The sequence below is a fragment of the Onychostoma macrolepis genome, chromosome 03, assembly GCF_012432095.1.
Source record: "Onychostoma macrolepis isolate SWU-2019 chromosome 03, ASM1243209v1, whole genome shotgun sequence".
Classification (NCBI taxonomy): domain Eukaryota; kingdom Metazoa; phylum Chordata; class Actinopteri; order Cypriniformes; family Cyprinidae; genus Onychostoma; species Onychostoma macrolepis.
Genome location: NC_081157.1, coordinates 41,517,885 through 41,538,872, shown reverse-complemented (window position 1 = coordinate 41,538,872; position 20,988 = coordinate 41,517,885). Strand labels below are relative to the sequence as shown.

Below are 20,988 nucleotides of genomic sequence, written 5' to 3'. Positions count from 1 at the left end.
CGTTTGCTGCATTAGTGCGCGCCTCTGTTTGATCGCGTCACGTCATTGTTATCTGGTCACTTCACTCACCATGACTTTAAAACATTTATTAATTTTTTTTTAAATGATGTAGAAATTAGAGGTCATCTGACGTATCGGGTTTGCCAATTAATCAGCACCGATAGTTGATTGGTGAAACTATCGGTTATCGGCAAAAATCCATGCCGATAGTTTTTCTGGGTTGGGTCCGTTGTAGGAGCGGCTGAGAAGGTCCTCTTTATACAGCACACTCCCTATAGTCTTTGTTATACAGCACGAGAGCGGCCTCTAGAGGCAGAAATCACTGACAGCACGTGCAGTTTGTTTAGACGTGACTTCAGAGGCAGATTTAAAACATCGACAATGAAACTGTGTGAACACGGTATACTGTAGTGCATGTTTTCATATAATTACGAAGTGATTAATTTGTTAACTAGATTTTATTTTCCGTTCAGTATCCATTTTAAAACTATCAGTTAATTAATCGGTATCGGCCAGTGCGGTGAGGTCCAACCTAAGTAAAATCCAATATTGGTCGAACTCTAGCAGAAATATACTGTTTTATTAATAAAATAATGACTTGTATATTGAATTATTAATTGTTGTACATGAACTACTAAAGAAAATTTAATGCTGCTGCTGATTAGGGCTGGGATGATAAATCGATGCAGAATCTATTCTGAGCTTAGATTTGAACAGCAGATGCTTTAGAAACAGATTTGCTCGTTTCCAAATCCTTACACGCACTTGAACCTAAAATAATCATTCATAAAATTGGAAAAGTTTACCGATGCATCGATTTATCGTCCCAGCCCTACTACTATGTTGTTTGAATTAATTTTATTTAAATCATTTTCAAAGATTGAAGTTTAAAGCTGTGTGAAATAATTTCTCAATCTGTTTTTGCTTTTTCTTTGCTACAGGTTGTGAAGCTAATGAACTGGACGGCTCACTGAAAAACACCTCAAGGTTCTGCCTGCATTCCCTCTATGTTCTCTGGGTTACGCTGAACACGAGTGTGTGCCCGGATCCTGGCGGCGGCTGTGAAATACACATGCGTGCGTGTGCATTATTTGCCTTTGAGTAATTACGTGGGTGCGCTTTGTCGGGGACGTCCTGCGGTGGCTGGCGTAGTGACCCTCCCCCTACCCCACCTTCAACGTTCAAAACTGGCGATGTCCAGGGTACCGAGTCCGCCCCCTCCTGCAGAAATGACCAGCGGCCCTGTGGCCGAAAGCTGGTGTTACACACAGGTGAGTGTGTGTGTGTGTGTGTGTGTGTGTGTGTGTGTGGTTCTGGGTCAGTCGGTGAATCTGTATACTCTGTGACAGGGGTGCTCAATTCTGGTGGTCTACCTTCAGAGTTCGTTCCATGTCTAATCAAACACACCTGAACCAGCCATTCAAACTTCATGGGTTTACTAGAAAATTACTGGCAGGTGTGTTAGAGCAAGACTGGAACTAAATTGTGCGGGAAGCTAGATCTTCCAGGTGCAGATCTGAGCACCGCTGGTGTCCCAGACACACATTAAGTCTCGTCTGATGCTAAAAATGGCCAATCAATTGGATCATGTGGAATCGGCATCCTTTTTTAAATCTGCTGAATAGAATTATAAGTAGTTTTGAAATAACATTTTAAAATTACCTTGTGGTAAATAACCCATGTGTTGTTTAAAACCCTATGACTTCATTTTGTGGAACACAAAAGGAGTAGTTTATAAGAATGTTAATGTTGCTCTTTTTCATTCTTAAAAAAAAATAAATAAATAAAATAATAGTAATAAAAATAGTTCCCGGGGCAGTGAAGCTTCATAAAGGACCAAAACACACCATTAAAAGTCACTTAAGTTTTCTCAAATTATTTTTAAAGTAAGTGTTTATGCTCACCAAGACTGCATTTATTTAATCAAAAATACAGTAAAAACAGAATAACTGTTTTCTGTTTTAATTTCTGTACTTTATTTAAATATATTTTAAAATGTAATTTATTCTTGTGATGGCAAAGTGATCCTTCTGAAATTATTGTAATATACTGATTTGGTGCTCAAGAAACATTTCTTATGTTGAAAACACTTGTGCTGCTTAATATTGTAGAAACCATGATACAGTTTTTGTTTTAAGATTTTTTTTTTGAAAAGAAAGTAAATTCAAAAGAGAAACACAAGTCTTACAGGTATTTTATATAAACATAAATAATATAAGCATCACTAAACTTTATATTTGCTTGAGAAAGCATCTCTGTACACACCTGAATGATCTGTGTATGTGTCTGTTTGTCTAAAAATATGTAATGGCCATTATCCTCTGTGTTTTGAGTGTGTGTGACTTCACAGGACCCTCCAGCGTGTTCAGAATCCCCACGACTAGTGAAACATGTTCCATTAATGCTTTCATTTATCTTGCCATCATTCTCCCCCAGTGTTTTTGTTTGAGGTCTTTTTATTCCTTGTTCTCCCCATCCTGTTTGTTGTCAGAGCGCATTAAGATAAAAGGCGGTTTTGATGTGTCGCTTTTTGATGTCTTGGCCAACACTTGCGGATCTAATGTAGGAAAGGGGGGAAAAAAGTAGATGGATAAATGGAAGAATGAAGTGTCTTGTCTGTTATCTTCTTGTGTGTTTGTGTTTGTCCAGATCAAAGTGGTTAAGTTCTCCTATATGTGGACCATCAACAACTTCAGCTTCTGCCGGGAGGAGATGGGCGAGGTCATCAAAAGCTCCACCTTCTCCTCGGGAGCCAATGACAAGCTTAAATGGTAAGACTGGGAGGAGCACACACAGATTTACAACATATTTTAAGTAATTATTTAATTTTGTTTTTTTTTGTTTTTAGATAAACTTTTAGACTAAAACAAAGTCTAACTGCTGATGTAATATTCTTTGGCTTTGAGCAGGTGTTTGCGAGTGAATCCAAAAGGTCTGGATGAAGAGAGTAAAGATTATCTGTCGCTCTATCTGCTCCTGGTCAGCTGTCCTAAGAGCGAGGTTCGGGCGAAGTTCAAGTTCTCCATCCTTAACGCCAAGGGCGAGGAAACCAAAGCTATGGGTGAGATGCTGATCAAACTCTTAAGAATTCTTTTTTCATTTGGTGAAGGAAGCAATAGGATAGTTTATTATACCATGGTATTAGCTTCCTTTATAAAAGTTGTCTTTGTCTTGTGTCCATCCAGTTTTAATAAAAAGATTGGCAATTTAAAGGTAGCTAATTTCATTTCAGCTATTTTATTATTTCTTATATATAAACCATTTAAATTTGTTTTCAGCCAAAATGACTATATATATCGTTTTAGTGATATAAAATTGCCCAAACAGTGATTTTTGTCCACCTCTAATCTAGTATATAATTTGATCTCCTTAAAAATAAAACTGTGCATAAGCAGAAGCAAATTTTGTTCCCGCATACTCATCACAATCAGTGTTTTATGAAACATTTATTTAATCAGAGAGTTTTTGCAGACTAGCTCAGTATCGCTTGATTCCTTTAGGGACCTGTAGATCCTACAGACACAGATACCTGTGAAATGAAGTTAATCACAGACTGGCATGCCTCTGAAAGTGTGAATGGTGCGGTATTTTCTGTGAAAGTAATAACATTCAACGTGAACTTTTTCCCCTTGTAATATTAAATTTGAGGCAGGCGGCAGTGTTTTAATTGAGATTTTTTTGGGGGTGATGGCCTCCAGGCTGTCCTGTTTGATGGGTGTAAGTGGGTTTCAGGGGGTTTGGCCTTCAGTGCCACGGAATTACAGTTGCTCAGTTGGAACAACTTTATGCCTGATTTTGCTTTTCTGTTTTTTTTAAACCAAGTATTATTCATAGCTCGCGGTGTGTTTTTCTGTAAGGTGGTTTTGTTGTTGTTATTATAAAATATTTCTGACATCCTGGCGTGGATCCTGGCGAATGCACATTTATAAATGTAAAAAATAACACATTGAACAAATCAATATGCATATGATATGAGTGTGGGCATGTGTGTGTGTTAGGTCAGTGAACTTTGTAGCTCGCAAGGTTATGGAGTTTGTTGGTGTATAGAGAAGAAATGGTGAAACACAAATGTGTGTTTGGTTAGGAGCTTTAGTCTTCAACTAAACATTCTACTTTACCCAGTTTTTGCTCTGTCCAAAAGTTTATTAGTTCACTCAAAATTGAAAATTCTGCCATTGTTTAAGAGTTTTGTTTTTTTTCTTCTATGGAACATATAATGTACAGATTGCTGTTTTAATGCATCTACAATGAATGAGGACTGTAGTTTTCAAACTTCAAAAAGGAGGCAAAGGCAACAAAAGTGTATGATAAAGCGACTCCATATGACGTGCGTTATATTCTAGGTGTTTTGAAGTCATATGATAGATTTGTGTGGCGACCAGACTGAAATTTAGGCAGTTCACCCATAATCTTCCCCTCCATGTATCTGTTAAACACTGCAACCGATTGTTGAGCGAGTTAAACTCGTAAACTGGATCAGTCTGATTCATGAACAAATCTTTTTTTATTATCTTTTTTGTGAACTGAATCAATTGCCAAGGACAGCTTGGGCAAATGTCAAGATTTGAGTGAAATTTTAGTATGTTCCTTACACAAAGCTATCGAATGGCTGCAGAGGACATGAAATGCATCACACCACATTTTAATACTTAAACCGTGATGGCTCTAGTCTTCAATCACTTCTATTATATTTGAAAGAATGTCAAGGATATTCTACTGTTGTGCTGGACAAAAGAAAGATTTGGAAATAAAGTAAATGATGACAGAACTTTAATTTCTGGGTCCTTGAAAGTTCTTACCAAATTTCTGCCTGTGTGTGTGTATATAGGACGGACAGTAAATGCTTGCTTTCATTTCGGTACATGGTGAATTAATTCACTAAAAACAATGGTGTACAAACAATAAATTCACATTAGCATTGAAAACAAATGTTCTTTTATAAATGTCGTGTGATTTTTAGGCAAGGCAAGGTAAGCTTAAGCTGGTAAACCGCCCCTGAATCATCCTCGCGCCGATGCTGGCGGTTTTATACAAGCCTGTATTAGATATTACACAAAAGGCGGCGAGCTCTGCGCGGCCTGGAGAGATGAAACTGAGGTGCGAGCAGCAGTCACACTCTCATCTTTTTGAAGAATCTCACATATGGGCAGAGGAACGGGAGTGAAAGAAAGAGAAAAGGGTGCCAGATTGTGGCAGCGAGATGAGATGAGAGGTTGAACAACCCCGTCTCTCATTTTCCAATTTTCTCATTTTCTGCACCTTAATGGACGAGAAGGCGCTCCTTGTGTTTTGCCCCACACTCCCCCTCTCCTCCATCTCTTTCCTCCACTCAACGTTCTCTCCATTTAGCGCCCCTCCGGAATTGGGGAGGGGGGTGACGTGCTTGGGGCGTCCCCAGGGACATGGGAGCGCCGACAGCCACCGTACAGTGATGGGGAGAGTTTTTAAAGCGGGACGGAGGATGAAAATATGGCAGCAGAAATTGCTCTATCGGTTCTGGATCATTTAGAATCCAATTTAATCCTGCCCTCCTCCTGGGGGAGAGCGAGATGAATGAGAGAGGAGGGGGAGAAGCAGAGGTGGAGAAAGAGAAATAAAAACAAAGTAAAGTGCTTTAATTAAGAGGCCTGTGAGAAGGCACTGGGACTCTGCAGCATGACTTGTGTTTATGGAGTCAGTCATGGGCATGACGACGAACAAATAGAGGTGCCGAGGAACCTGGTCCTCTCTGAGGATCAGTGATCAGGACTGACAGACATTTGAAACCAGTAACAGGAGAGCAGTGTGTATGTAGTCTGTTAAAATGGCTTGTAGATATTGGGGTGGGACATACTGTATGTTGAGGGGCTTGTTTGTTTGGAAATAGATTACTCTTTATTGAAATCAAATTTCTGAACCGAATGTATTGTTGCAGAGCTGCTTAATAATGAGAGCTCCCAAGGAAGAAATCGAAGAACCACATCAAGTGCAAGTCAGAGATGCTCCAAAACGCACAATCCCAAAACATCCTCTTTATAGAGTAGAAGAAATAAAGCAATCCACAAAAGCAACTCCTCGTCAGCTATTTTGAAGACAATAGGCACTCTAGCAGTGATAAACTCTCCCAGGTACCAGAATAAATTAATGAAACATTACCCTTTGAAGAGCATCATGCTGATTACTAAATTAAAGCATTTATTCAGATGATCTAAATCTCAAGTACAAATTTATGTAATGAATAGACTGATTATAAAGAATACTTTTTCATATATAAGCTCAGCAAAAAAATGTAACTGCTTTATTTCCAGCAAATTTCTTAAAATATTTGTGTGAATATAAAAAGACTCAACAACTGAGGAAGTTTCACAGACATTTGACAAACAGAAATGGAACAAGTCTCTGAACAATATACGATGAGTGATTTTATAGGTTGTTTTTTTTTGTTGGTTTTTTTTGGAAGAAGCATGAAAAAACAAAAAGCATTATTTAAACCATTTACATTTATTCATTTAGCAGATGCTTTTATCCGAAGTGACTTACAATTGAGGAATACAACAAGCGATTCATCATAAAGAGGCAAATAAACACAGGAAGTGCTCATAATACAAAGTTTCAGACATTTTTCAGATTAGTACAGACAAGATGGGAGGAATTAAGGAAAGATAAAGTAAGGTGTTTGTTTTGTTTTGTTTTGTTTTCCGCTGAAATTTGTCATGGATTCAGCAACAAAGATCTGTAAAGCTTATTTGGATTTTACAGAATGATATTTAAAATGCAGTATCCTACAAAAACTTCTCTTTTGCTGAGATTTAAAATTACACCATATTATTTATGCCTAGACCATGTCATAGCCATGAATGTCTCTTGCTATTGCTAATCTGAAATGCATTATTGTTCTATCTCTATCTCTATCTCTATCTCTATCTCTATCTCTATCTCTCTATCTCTCTCTCTCTCTCTCTCTCTCTAGATATAGAGAGAGAGAGATATATAGATGGATATAGAGAGAGATAGAGAGAGAGAGATAGAGAGAGATAGATAGATACATACATATGTACATATATACATACACGCATACACACACACTTATATACACTTACACACTCTGTATATATGGGTTAGGACTGTATGTGCTGAAATCAATGTTAATGTAGATTATTAAATACTGTAAAAGTTTTGTTCATTTTTATTTTAAAGGTTAACTATTGCTTTGTTTTTTTTATGTATTAAACCTTGTTACTAAAAATAAATATTTTAGACTTGTGAATTAGTTCATATAGATACATTTGTTCTGTTTTCAGAATTTTTCTTTTTTTTTTTTTTTTTTTTTGAACAGGCTTTTAGAAATTGAGATGCTGTAGGACAGAGGCACTGGGCTAATAGAGAAATGAAAGATTCACAGTTGTAGACTGGATGGATGTTGGGTAGTGTATAAACTACTCAGTTGACTGTCCTTTCACTGCGTGCTGTGTGTAGTTATTCAGATGAGACTGCGTGCTGGCAGATATTGATTCTGAATGTGCTTTATTGGCTATTGACCGTTTGATGAATATTTACACAACAGTGCTTTACTGCTGTTGCTCTCAGCCCCGTGTGGCCCGTAGCTGTTAATACTCCCATAGATCAACATTTATAATGCTGACGGTTTCACTGTAAAGCCACAGAAGGATGAGGATTTAAATTATTTTTTTGGCTGGTCTACCACAGTTGTGGGTGAATATCTATTTAATGTAAGTGGACTTAAACATAAATCTGTACTCTTTGTATTCACATTGTCCATGGTTTTGAAAGTGGAATTTAATCTTTTTTGTTTTTCACTTTAGTTGTTTTGAATTCATATTCTATTTGACTACTTTTTGAAAACACTCAAAAAAAGAAATACCCTTTTTCAACAATGTGCAGAAGATGCACATTGATAGCTTTTGTCTGTTTTATGTAATATTAAAGTTTGTGTCGTTGCTTCTAAGCAACAGCATTTCCTGTCAAAAGTCAATTTGAGATGTCGTACAAGTCACCCGCCACATCTGTGCTAAAAGTATCAGCATTCAGCTGGAGGCAGATGTTCATTTCATAACCTGCTATAGATGTTCGTTTCATAATCTGCTATTAAACTCTGTCTGTTTTTGTTGCTCTCATATACATATACATATACATGCATGCATGCATACATACAGTGAGGAAAATAAGTATTTGAACACCCTGCTATTTTGCAAGTTCTCCCACTTAGAAATCATGGAGGGGTCTGAAATTGTCATCGAGGTGCATGTCCACTGTGAGAGACATAATCTAAAAAAAAATCCAGAAATCACAATGTATGATTTTTAACTATTTATTTGTATGATACAGCTGCAAATAAGTATTTGAACACCTGAGAAAATCAATGTTAATATTTGGTACAGTAGCCTTTGTTTGCAATTACAGAGGTCAAACGCTTTCCTGTAGTTTTTCACCAGGTTTGCACACACTGCAGGAGGGATTTTGGCCCACCTCCACACAGATCTTCTCTAGATCAGTCAGGTTTCTGGCCTGTCGCTGAGAAACACGGAGTTTGAGCTCCTCCAAAGATTCTCTATTGGGTTTAGGTCTGAGACTGGCTAGGCCACGCCAGAACCTTGATATGCTTCTTACAGAGCCACTCCTTGGTTATCCTGGCTGTGTGCTTCGGGTCATTGTCATGTTGGAAGACCCAGCCTCGACCCATCTTCAATGCTCTAACTGAGGGAAGGAGGTTGTTCCCCAAAATCTCGCAATACATGGCCCCGGTCATCCTCTCCTTAATACAGTGCAGTCGCCTGTCCCATGTGCAGAAAAACACCCCAAAGATGATGCTACCACCCCATGCTTCACAGTAGGGATGGTGTTCTTGGGATGGTACTCATCATTCTTCTTCCTCCAAACACGTTTAGTGGAATTATGACCAAAAGTTCTATTTTGGTCTCATCTGACCACATGACTTTCTCCCATGACTCCTCTGGATCATCCAAATGGTCATTGGCAAACTTAAGTCGGGCCTGGACATGTGCTGGTTTAAGCAGGGGAACCTTCCGTGCCATGCATGATTTCAAACCATGACGCCTTAGTGTATTACCAACAGTAACCTTGGAAACGGTGGTCCCAGCTCTTTTCAGGTCATTGACCAGCTCCTCCCGTGTAGTTCTGGGCTGATTTCTCACCTTTCTTAGGATCATTGAGACCCCACGAGGTGAGATCTTGCATGGAGCCCCAGTCCGAGGGAGATTGACAGTCATGTTTAGCTTCTTCCATTTTCTAATGATTGCTCCAACAGTGGACCTTTTTTCACCAAGCTGCTTGGCAATTTCCCGTAGCCCTTTCCAGCCTTGTGGAGGTGTACAATTTTGTCTCTAGTGTCTTTGGACAGCTCTTTGGTCTTGGCCATGTTAGTAGTTGGATTCTTACTGATTGTATGGGGTGGACAGGTGTCTTTATGCAGCTAACGACCTCAAACAGGTGCATCTAATTTAGGATAATAAATGGAGTGGAGGTGGACATTTTAAAGGCAGACTAACAGGTCTTTGAGGGTCAGAATTCTAGCTGATAGACAGGTGTTCAAATACTTATTTGCAGCTGTATCATACAAATAAATAGTTAAAAATCATACATTGTGATTTCTGGATTTTTTTTTAGATTATGTCTCTCACAGTGGACATGCACCTACGATGACAATTTCAGACCCTCCATGATTTCTAAGTGGGAGAACTTGCAAAATAGCAGGGTGTTCAAATACTTATTTTCCTCACTGTACATACATACACATACACATACATACATACACATACACATACATACACATACATACACACATACATACACACATACACACATACACATACATACACACACACATACATACACACATACACACACACATACATACATACACACACATACATACATACATATATACATACATACATATATATATATATATATATATATATATATATATACACTATAGTATTTAGTTTAACAATACTTTGCAGTGTTCTCACGTAGCCGGACGTTTGACTAACCACATAGTGTGGTCCACATTGCAGCTTATTCCAGCCAAGAGCAGCCCAGAGACCAGACGTTTTTGCAGACCCAATCGAGACAAGCCGATCAGAGCTGACGGTTTATCATATCAGGCAGTTAAAGGTGTTTTGCTCTCTGTATGTTTGTACAGGACTGTCAAGGTTAGAGAAATTATTGGATAGTGTTTACGCTGGAGGATTGTTGATGCTGTTTTGAGAATGTCAGTTTACTTACATTGTTGTTCTGACATTGTGCGACTGAACTCTCTATTAATGGCAGTGTAAGTCGAGGATGTTTTTGTTGTTGTTGTTCAGAAAAATGTGACGCATCTCGCTGTATTTCTCTTTTTAGTGTCATGTAGCCAGACTTTTGACTATTCTTGTAAAAATCTGTCCACTTTACAGCTTATTCTGTCCAAGATCCGCCCATATAGACGGGAAGCGACCATCTAACTAAAAGACCATCTGCTAAAAGATATAATTTGCTTGCTACTAAGTGGCTCGAGTGTAATTCTTGGAAATCTTTCAAAGACTAGATGCCATGGTCCTTGCAAACATTGGCAAATCCAATGAGGAAATCTTCTCCAGCAGAAAAACCTGTGTATCCTGACACCTGAAAATTGCGTATGTGCAAGCCAGCTGGCTATTTCGGCCAACTTTTGCTTTGTGTGTGTGAAGTACGCATCAGGTCATCTTTGGGTGGTCAATGGGTGTTTAGTCCGAGTCTAAGACTACTTGACGCCCTCAATGTTTTTCTCAAGGAGTTCGAAATTGCGGTGTTGCGTATTAAAATGGTTTGCTGTTGAACTCTGGTCAATTGATGCATGCCCTCAGGAATTCATCTAGTTTTGCTCACTTACAGAGATGTTTTAAAGTATGGGCAAACAGAGCTTGGCCTTTCGACCTCCCTGGCTTTCTGTGTGTGTGTGTATGCTTAGTGCATTTGCGATCGAGCAACCTTCTCTTTTTCTCTCTGTGTGCCAGGACATTAGGCACTGTGCCCCAAACCCCAGCGCCGGGGCCTGAATATGTATTACCACTGGCTGCTCTTTCTATTTCAATGCTTTAACTCTCTCTACTCCCTCTATGCATAATCCATCTGTCAGTCCTTTTTATTGGAGCTGTATTCTGTCAGATGTCCTAAAACACTCCACCTCCTTTCTGCTTGTGTATTCGTGTCCACAGAGGCCTGACCCTGGTTGGATGCCAACAGGAACTTGCCCTGCCCTACTGCAATTGGTTAGTTGCTAGACGTCCCCAATGAGAGCACAAATTTAGCCACTGCCTGATCTGACCCCAGACCTCCTCGAGAGACCAATCAGTGTCTCTGTCACTTTTTTTCCACCCCCCCTCTCTCTGTCAGTCTTCCACTATATTTCATGAAAAGGTTTATGCAAATGTGGACATGGGTTATGCATGAACATGTGAAATGGTATCATTTTTGGCCTTTTTGTCATCATATGTAGTAGCTTTCACCTGTAGTGTTCAAGCTTGTATGGTGTGGGGATTGAAAAATTATGTTTTGAAATTCTGCTTCTCCCATTTAATAGGTGAGTAACTTGATTTACTGAGGAGTTCTTGATTCTGGGAGGGTTAATTACCCACCGGTCCATCAGCATCTTCTCCAAAGCAGCTGAATCAAACCATGCCATCTGTGAACACTCCTGTCTGTCCAATTTGAGACATCACAACTCATGAGCAAGACGGGCAGTCCTGTATTGCAAGCACTACCAGAGGCATAACTTATATCAATAAACTGCCCAATACTTGACCATTTTGAGATGCATCATTTATGTATGACTCATTAAATTGCACTATAGACCAATTTGGAGCAGATGTCATCGTTGCATCACTTGCAGCTGCGCATGCATTGTGGTGGCAGAAAAACACTGGTAACAAGTGAAATGGGTAAAATCCATAAGAGAAAAAATTTATTATTGTGTATTATAGAATACTGTCGTCAAAGACACCATTTGAAGCTAAACGCAGCTGTTTAAATGGACAGACTATGGATGAAACTTGCTATGATTTCTGTGCTTTTAAAGCAGCAATTTGATTTAAACAATAGGTGTACTTAATATTCACACATGCATTTCATAGGGCACATATTGTATTAGCCCTACAGTTACAGTATGAAATACTATATAAACCTATAACGTGTACTTATTTTATCTCTCTTTATTCTTGAAAATGCAAGTTTATATCTCCTAGTTCGGACTTCAGAACTTGATTTAACTAAACTATAGCGAGTTTGTCAATTCTGTGGAAAGAAAAAAGCCAGAAGTGTGGGATATAAACTCATCATTCTGAGCCAAGGAGAAGAGAGAATGACGAGTTGATTTTTCTTATCAGATTTGTGAGATATAATATCGGAATTGTGAGAAGAAAGTCAGAATTAGGAAAAATAAACTCAAATTTACCTTTTTTATTATTTTATTCCATAGACTGCTACTTGAAAACTGTCATTTTCTGCCACCAGGTTGCACCGAAATTGGTCTATATCCTCTTGTTCTCTCGCTATATATCTCTAAGATGTGTCTGTTTTCCACACAACTAAAAGACAACATTTAAAAATTAGTTTTAATGAAAATAAAGTGATGCTTGGCCACAAAGTTTGTTAGTTAATTTAATTCCTTAAGCAATTAAGCACACTTCCCTTATCCCCCAATTCTCATTATTGTAAAATATGTGTGAATGAGTGTTAATACATCTAAAATAGATTTAATATATATTGTTACATCTATTTAAATTGAATCTGGTGTGGACATGTGCTTAATTGTCACATTTCAAAGTTACGTTCCTAAAATGGGGTTTTTCCTTATGTTGAAAATGGTAATCATAATAATTAGCATTATATTGTCCTTTCTGCTATTGGATACCTGCAGCAGCAGTTACTGCAAAGTTGCTGTGACTTGAGTTCTGATTTGAAGGTAGACCAGGGTCTTCCTGAGGCATGTCTTTTGGTTGCCCTTCCAGTGCTCCCCTATTGCGTAGGTCTGTATGACTGTCACAGTTGAGCTGTGAACACACAGCCATTTCACACCATGTTAAAACACCTGCACACACACAAACAAACAGCAGCAGATTAACCGGCAATGACTTGAGCCCCAGCTGCGCTCGACCGACAGAGAAAAGAGGAAAGATGCTTCACTAGAACAAGTGTAACGTTTAGGAAGAGAGGATGTCACACTTGATAGAGTGTGCTTGTCAGACATTCCCACAATGCAACAAAAGCACAAAGGAATCTATTCATCTCTCCTTTTTTCGCTCTTCCCCCACTTCCTGTGTCATGTATTTCCCTTCTCTCCCTTCTGTGTATGAAAGTAGTGACTAAGGAGAAATCCTCCTGTAGGATTTTTGTCAGCACGTCTTGAATTCAGCATCACTTTCTTGTATTCTTGTTCTTCATCCTTCTCTTGTTGTTCCTTCTTTTCTTCTTTCTTTTTTGTACTCTTCCCATCTTATTCTTGTTCCTTTTACATCCTCTTCATTGTCTTTTTCCTTTCTTTTCCACTTATTCTCCTTCTCTTTGTTCTCTCTTTTTATTCCTATGTCTTTTAAAATTGATATTTAAACTGCTAGTGATTGTCACTACACTTGTATTTTTTTTTTTTTCCGTCCCAAAATACCTTCCAGTGTGGTTTATGTGAAACTGAGATGAACCTGATCCTGCTGGTCAGCTGAAACATCTGCAGTGAAGATGGAGTGAAGATTTGGACATAGTAGCTATAAAAATACAAATAGAAATTCATGGAGTTTTAAGGTGCTTTCAGAGAAACCGCAGGAGAGTGAAAAATCACAGAATAATCAGACTGGTTATAATGCAGAAATTAATGGAGAGCAAGATTATAGACCTTGCCAGATAGGCAGAAAAGCCTCTTAAAGAGTATTTGGATTTAGATTAGTCTGAGAGATGTGAGATTTCTTGCATAGATTAGGTTTTTGCCTCACTCTAATACTGAGACTGAATTATAGTGCATGGTGAAAGTTATTTCGATTTGGATTTTTTTAAATTTTCATTTTTGTTAATAGGTCATGCCATCACAGAGACCTGGAGCAAGGCCGGTGTTCTGTGTCCACCTAATCAATTTTGTGCCAATATGCTTTATTTTTGTATTTTTGTGCAGAGAGCCAGCGGGCGTATCGCTTCGTACAAGGAAAAGACTGGGGGTTCAAGAAGTTCATAAGGCGAGACTTCCTCCTGGATGAGGCCAACGGACTGCTGCCTGATGACAAATTGACACTCTTCTGTGAGGTAAGTGATGCACGACCAATCATATGCTGCACTTCCTTTTGGTAGGTTTAAAATATACTACTTTTCAAAAGTTTGGAGTCTGTAAGCTTTTCTTGTCTCTTATGCTTTGATCAAAAATGCAGATAAAACAGTTGTGTTGTGAAATATTATCACAATTTTAAATAACTGTTTTCTATTTGTATCTATTTTAAAATAATTTATTCCTGTAGTGAAAAATCTTTTTAGCAGCCATTACTCTAGTGTTTAGGGTCACATGATCTTTGAGAAATCCATTCTAATTGGCTGATTTGTGATGCTTATTGTTATCAGTGTTGAAAGCTTCTAAATATTTTTGTGGAAACAGGGATAGATTTTTTGCTAAAGCTAAAAAAGAAAATTGATCAAAAGTGGCAGTAATCCATGCTAAATAAGTTCTCACTGACCTCAAAGTTTTTTTTTTTTTTTGAAAAATTTGATTGATCATGGGCATTCTTGTTTAATACATGTGATTTCAGCTATAACAGTTAAAAGTTATGAAACCCCAGAATCACATTGTTTTGAAAGAGCTGTTAAAAAGTTGTTAAAGCCTGTCTTTAAAATCACCCGCTTTAAAGCATTGCACTACAGTCATAGACATTCAGACGGATGCTTTTAGTTTGTTGCGTCATGCCTCACACTGTTTTTTGAGCTACAACGTTTGTTTAGATGATGTTAAAAACAATAAAAAAGTCTCATTGGTCCCGGTTTTATTCTGCTGCGCTCAGTCTAGCGGTTTTGAACACAAAAAAGTGCCTTATGTAAACACTCCCAAAGAAACATGTCTGAAAGGGGGCAGGTGAACCTGATATCTATGTATATTAATTATACAGGGTTTCATTAAGACTAATTAGTCTGCTAGTCTTGAAAATATGTAGTTTTACACATCCTAATCAAGATGGACAAACTCTTTCCTCTCCCCTATCCTCCTCCTCCTCCTTCTCCTCTTCGCTCTCTTCCTGTGTCTCATTATTATTTCCCAGAACTTCAGCATTGCCTCCTCCTTTCTTCCTTCTTGCACCATTCTTAACTCAGTTTTCCTCCCACAATTCCATTCTCTCTTTTTTTTTTTTTTGCCTACATTTGAGGTGTTTCTCTCTGTTTCTCTGTCCTCTGTTATGCGGTTTCTTTTTTAGTTGTTCGCTCCTTAAGTAAGGGTCTGAGCATACCTTTCCCTCTCTCTCTCTTTCTCTCTTGTTTTTAATGAGGAGAGGGGTCCCATTAGAGGTGGAATACTTGGTGTCATTGTGGCCAGTGAGGTGGAGGGATTTTGAAGGAAAAAGAGGATATCTAATTCGAATTCTGGTTTCTTTTCTCTGCATTTTAAAGATTGATGAAATCAGACTAATAACGCATCAGTTTTAGCTAATGATTCGTTGATTTTGGTCGCTATTTTCTCTTGTTCGATCCACCTTTTCTATAATTTTGTTATGTGTATATGCTCTCTCTCAGGTCTTCTCTCCTTCACCTGTACTTGCTTGCTTTTTCTTTTTCTTTCTCAACTCTCCATCGCTCCTTCACTCCACCTCCATTCTCCAGCAGGTAGATTGCTCATAGTAAATAAATGAGCTCTACACTTCTCTCTCTCTCCATCTGACAGCAGCCATCTTTCACTCAGTGCAGCCATATGCCACACTGATATCTCAGAGATCCACTACGGCTGCAACATCTGCTGCTGATATATATGTACACACACACATTCACTCACGCACACACACAAAAGTTTAGAAATGGTAGCAAGTTGAAGGAATAGTTTACTGAAAAATAAAAAATTGTTATTTACTCACCCTTACTTTCATGGTGCTCTTGAATCCTTTTTGAAGTTTGAAGCCTCAATCTCCATTCGTTGCATCAAAAAGAGCGAATACAGTACAGTTCTTCAAACTTTCGCCTTTCAGAAGTTTGGAGTCGAAGATTTTTTTTTAATGATCTTGAAAGAAGTGTCTCTTATGCTCACCAGGGCTGCATTTGTTTGATGAAAAAGACAGTAAAAACAGTAATATTGTGAAACATTATTACCATTTAAAATAAGTTTTCTATTTTAATGTAAGGTTTTATTTTTTATTTTATTTTTTTTATGATGGCAAAACTGAATTTTCAGCATCATTACTCCAGTCTTCAGTGTCACATGATCCTTCAGAAATCATTCTAATATGCTGATTTATTATCAATGTTGGAAACCGCTGTACTGCTTAATATTTTTGTGGAAACATTTGATCATGATACATGATTCTTTGTTTAAAGAACCGCATTTTTTTTATAGAAATCTTTTGTAACATTATTCACATTTGTTAACCGTAAAAATTTACACATTCAATGCATACTTTCTGATTATTAATTAAACTATTTATTTATTTTATTTTTCATTTCACTTCAGAAAGGGAAAGTGTACATTAATTAACATTCATGAATGTAAATTTACCCAAGTTAACTGGAAGGCTAAAAAATGCTGGGTTAAATATGGACAAACCCAGCGGTTGGGTTAAACATTTAACCCAGCTGTTGGGTTGTAAACAACCCAATCGCTGGGTTTGTCCATATTTAACCAAGCATTTTTTAGAGTGCAGATATTATTAGGAATGAAGCTAAATGAAAGAAAGAAAGAAAAAAACAAACAAACAAAAACGATAATAGGAAAAAACTGAAAAACGACAAATATAGTTGAACAGCATATGTAATGCAATCAGTTAAAAAGAAAAAAAAAAAAAAGTGTTATTTTGGGTTAAAGAAAAAAATCATGATGATATTATTACAAGAAACGGTGTCTTTTTTTTTTTTTTTTTTTTTTTTAATTAACCCACATTTTTGGATAGTAGTGTATGTTCCGGAGAGGTTTAGGTTTGACGTGAAGGAAGGAAATCATGAAAACTTTCTTTTTTGGGTGAACTGTTACTTTAAGAGGAAAGTTCTATACCTGCAGCATCTGCTTTGTTCCTCTTCACCCTCAAAACATAGAGGGCTCAGCGGCGATGAGAATGTGATCGAGGGAAGGAGAGTGAGAGGTGTAAGTGCTAAACCATGTTACCCTAATGAAAGCGATTTCATTTGAGAGTATTTAACATTTGAATGTTTCCCTGTGAACATTTACACTATACGTGACAAGCTGATGCGGTGTGATCCTCAAAATGCATTAATCTTTACATCAGTGTTGTGCTTGCTTCTCTACAAAGGGTGTTTTCAAAGTCAGGAATCCCTTTTCACGGATGTATGAGGTCGGTAGTCTCTCTGCAGACAAGTCCGCTCACACGCATACATAATCGCAGACAGTTCAGTGAGACGAGAGGCAGATGCTGGTGTCAGAAGGAGGGAAAGAGAGGAATAAGTTCAGGTGAAGGAGAAAAAGAGAGGTTTGCGGTCAGGGCCAGACTTGAACAGCTTGAGTGGAAATGATGCATGTAAAAGCGTATGTGTAGTTTGAAACAGAGTGACTGTATAAACACACAAACGCACAGCTGCTTACAAATAAAGCTTGCCTCTTGGTTTGTCATGTTTTTTTTTTAAGGATGAAATTAATGCAATTGGCCACATAGTTTTGACATCAGATTTACACATTAGTATCTGTCTGTTTGTCCATCTAATCTGTATTTGTATGTATAGACATAAAATACAGACAGACTCAAATCTGTATTATATCTGGTTGTGTATTTTATTTGAGAAATGTTTATGGTGTCCGGTAGTGGGAAATTCTGCACTTAATTGTGTCTTGCATTGGTGTGCAGTGGAGGTGTGTTTGTTATTAAGAGCTGAAGTGAGAAGATACCGTGTGGTAATTCTCTAATTAAAGTGTGTGTGTAAATTACGCACTGCTTGGTTTGATTAATCAATGAATTCATTATGACCTGGGCAAGCTCATTAGCATGAGCCTGATGCGACGCTAGTAGTCAGGACTGCCGCTGTCTTGAGGTGTTTATTTATAGATGCAGGAAGTCACCTGGAATTATTGTTCCTCCCTTTTTTTCCCAACTCGTCTCTTCCTCTTTTTGTATTGGGTGCCACTAATGAGTGAGTAATGAATGTCCGCACATGGGTTTCTCTCGGCGAGTTTGAGTGCGTGTCACATGTTCATTAATCAAGTTCAGTGGAAAAGTAGCATACACACTAGTTTACACCCTCCTCTCTCATTAGTTGCTGTGTTTAGATTTACGCACAGTAAACAGTTCAGTCATACTTGAGTCCAGACAGCACAGAGCTGCTCTAGTGCCCATCTCGCGCTGCTCATTAAAGTGATGTGCTTGACTTTAAAGTAGTGATCCGTCCTATTTCTGAGGCTGAAGATAAAGTCTTGTTTGTAAACGGACAGATAGACAGAACTCCAGTGACTTGTTCAGAAGCCTTAGGAGATATATTTCCCATTCATTTTCTTCATATGCTTTATTATAATAAAAATCTTCAATGATGTTTAACTATCGAATCTTCAATAATAATCATACGATTTGGGCCGTGTGATTTGTTATGAATCATGACATTACAACATTATCATGAGGCCTTTTTGATCATGTTTTAATATTAATTTGAAATTAATAAATACAATTTTATATTATTTTTATTGAAAAAATACTGAGATTACAGAAGCATAAATCACCCACTTATTAAATGTGAACGTTTACGACAGCCACCAGTGAATCTCATCAGTCAGAACCATCTGTATCGAGCAGTTCTGTAATTTGGCAAAAATAAATTTTATTTTATTATATTATTTAATTTTTATAATATTTTATTTTAGCTTGAAGCTCTATGAATACTGTAAGGTTGTCCCTAACAATATTTTGGTAATCAAGTAATTGGTAGATTACTCTGATTAATCGAGTAATCTGATAATTTATTTACATTTTTTTAACAGCTTTAAAATTACTCAATACAAATATAATAGCAATGAGGCAAAAATACATAATGTATTATAAACAATAGCGCTAATGTACATTACGCATTATAACAAATGCCCACAGAGGGCGCCAACAGACTGAACTTTTTTATTATTTTATTTTTTTTACACACAACTGCGCAAACTAATCCTGGTTTAATATCGACTAAACAACATTAAATTAAAATGTCCACTTATTAATATTTGGCCATTTCTTTATGACAGAAATGCTACAGCTACTGTAATTTCTTGAATATGTGGACATCAAAATGTGTAAACTCAGAGCGAGGGTTTAAACTTATTTTTGAATTTTATTTATTTAATCGAATCATAGCATTTGTGATTTCGCAATAGCATTATGCTTTGATTTTTAAAAGGCTTAATATATCATGCAGCCTTGTAAAACAGTGTAATGCGTTTCGTGGATTCTCGTCCGTGGAATGTGCCTATATATATATATATATATATATATATAAGTTTGTTTTCTTGTCCTCTTTCCTTGTTTGTCCCTCTCCTTCTCGTCTGCTGTCTTCCCTGTTTTCCTTCAGGGGAAAGTCTGCTCCTCCATTAAGAACATACAAGGGTCCTTGACATTTAATTTCCTGTTTGTGGTGCTCTTTTACCCTCTTCCTGTGTGTCATACTCGCTCTCCTCCATCTCTATCCATCTCCGTCTCATTCGCACTCCTTTTTACTTTTCTTTTTTGTCATTTTACTCTTGTCGGCTCATAATACCTGATTTTACCTCAAACTCTGAGCATTATGGATCATTTTGCAGAGAAATTTCCAGTTTTCTTGCATTACATTTACAGACTTTTCAAATTTGAAGTGAACATTCAGTACTAGTCTCATGATGCTGTAATGGTAGGCAGCTCACAAGGTTTTGAAACGCCCTCAGTCATGAGGTTTGTCTGTGAGGAGTTCTGCTCATTAAAGAAATGTGCCTTATATGGCAATTAACTTGGTGTGAGAACCTGTGGCATTTCAGCGTGTGTGTGTGACTCCTGGAGTGAGATAAATGAACCTGCTTATGTCTGCGGGAACAGGTGGCTAAGTCAGCATGGTGGCCTGCCACACACACATACACGCGCTCACACACAGAGACCAGTAACAAATTGAGGCAATTTGTGTAAATTAAGAGATAACTAGACGGCTGCCCTTGTTGAACAGTCGTTGTGGTGTCCCCCCTGAGCCACTGGAATTGGGATCTACCATATTGCCTGACATATGTATGTCCTTAAATGTGTCTTTTAAAATAAACAAAATTTAACCCAGCACACATGAATCCGGTGCATTTAAAATAGTGGTTGGCGTGTGTGTGTGTGTGTGTGTGGTGTTTTATTTTTTTTTAAGCACGGTGGCTAATGGCTGAGATGATCCATATGTAATGTGATTTAATAATAATATAACAACGCAAATGTGTGCATCTATTTTATTATTTTATATATATATATATATACATTTAAAAATTTTACACACTATTTCACACATTTTTAATGCCCAGCACTGATTTGGTTTTGCATTTTGTTTTTGTGTGTTTAGGTGAGTGTGGTGCAAGACTCTGTGAACATCTCTGGTCAGAACACCATGAACATGGTGAAGGTTCCTGACTGCCGGCTGGCAGATGAACTGGGTGGACTGTGGGAACATTCCAGATTCACGGACTGCTCGCTGTGTGTCGCCGGGCAGGAGTTCCAGGCACACAAAGCCATACTGGCAGGTAATGTTGGAAACGCACACTTACATAAACTTTTTTTCAGAGATTCACATATGCTAAGATTTTTCAAACTGAAAGAAAATTATTGCAGATGGTTGTTACAGATGAGTAATGCCAAAATTTTCATGGGC

The 20,988-nt window shown here is 37.7% G+C and overlaps 1 protein-coding gene across 3 annotated transcripts in view; it reads left to right on the top strand.

The window, feature by feature from the left end:
- spop (speckle type BTB/POZ protein) overlaps positions 1–20,988 on the top strand; it is a 66,700-nt gene that overhangs the window by 34,375 nt on the left and 11,337 nt on the right. For all 3 annotated transcript variants that reach the window (XM_058769038.1, XM_058769039.1, XM_058769040.1), the window contains 5 exons: positions 942–1,271; positions 2,650–2,771; positions 2,910–3,061; positions 14,138–14,265; positions 20,683–20,860. In XM_058769038.1, coding sequence (XP_058625021.1) covers positions 1,194–1,271; positions 2,650–2,771; positions 2,910–3,061; positions 14,138–14,265; positions 20,683–20,860 — 658 coding nt within the window. In that variant the 5' untranslated portion in view covers positions 942–1,193. The remainder of the gene's footprint in view (positions 1–941; positions 1,272–2,649; positions 2,772–2,909; positions 3,062–14,137; positions 14,266–20,682; positions 20,861–20,988) is intronic.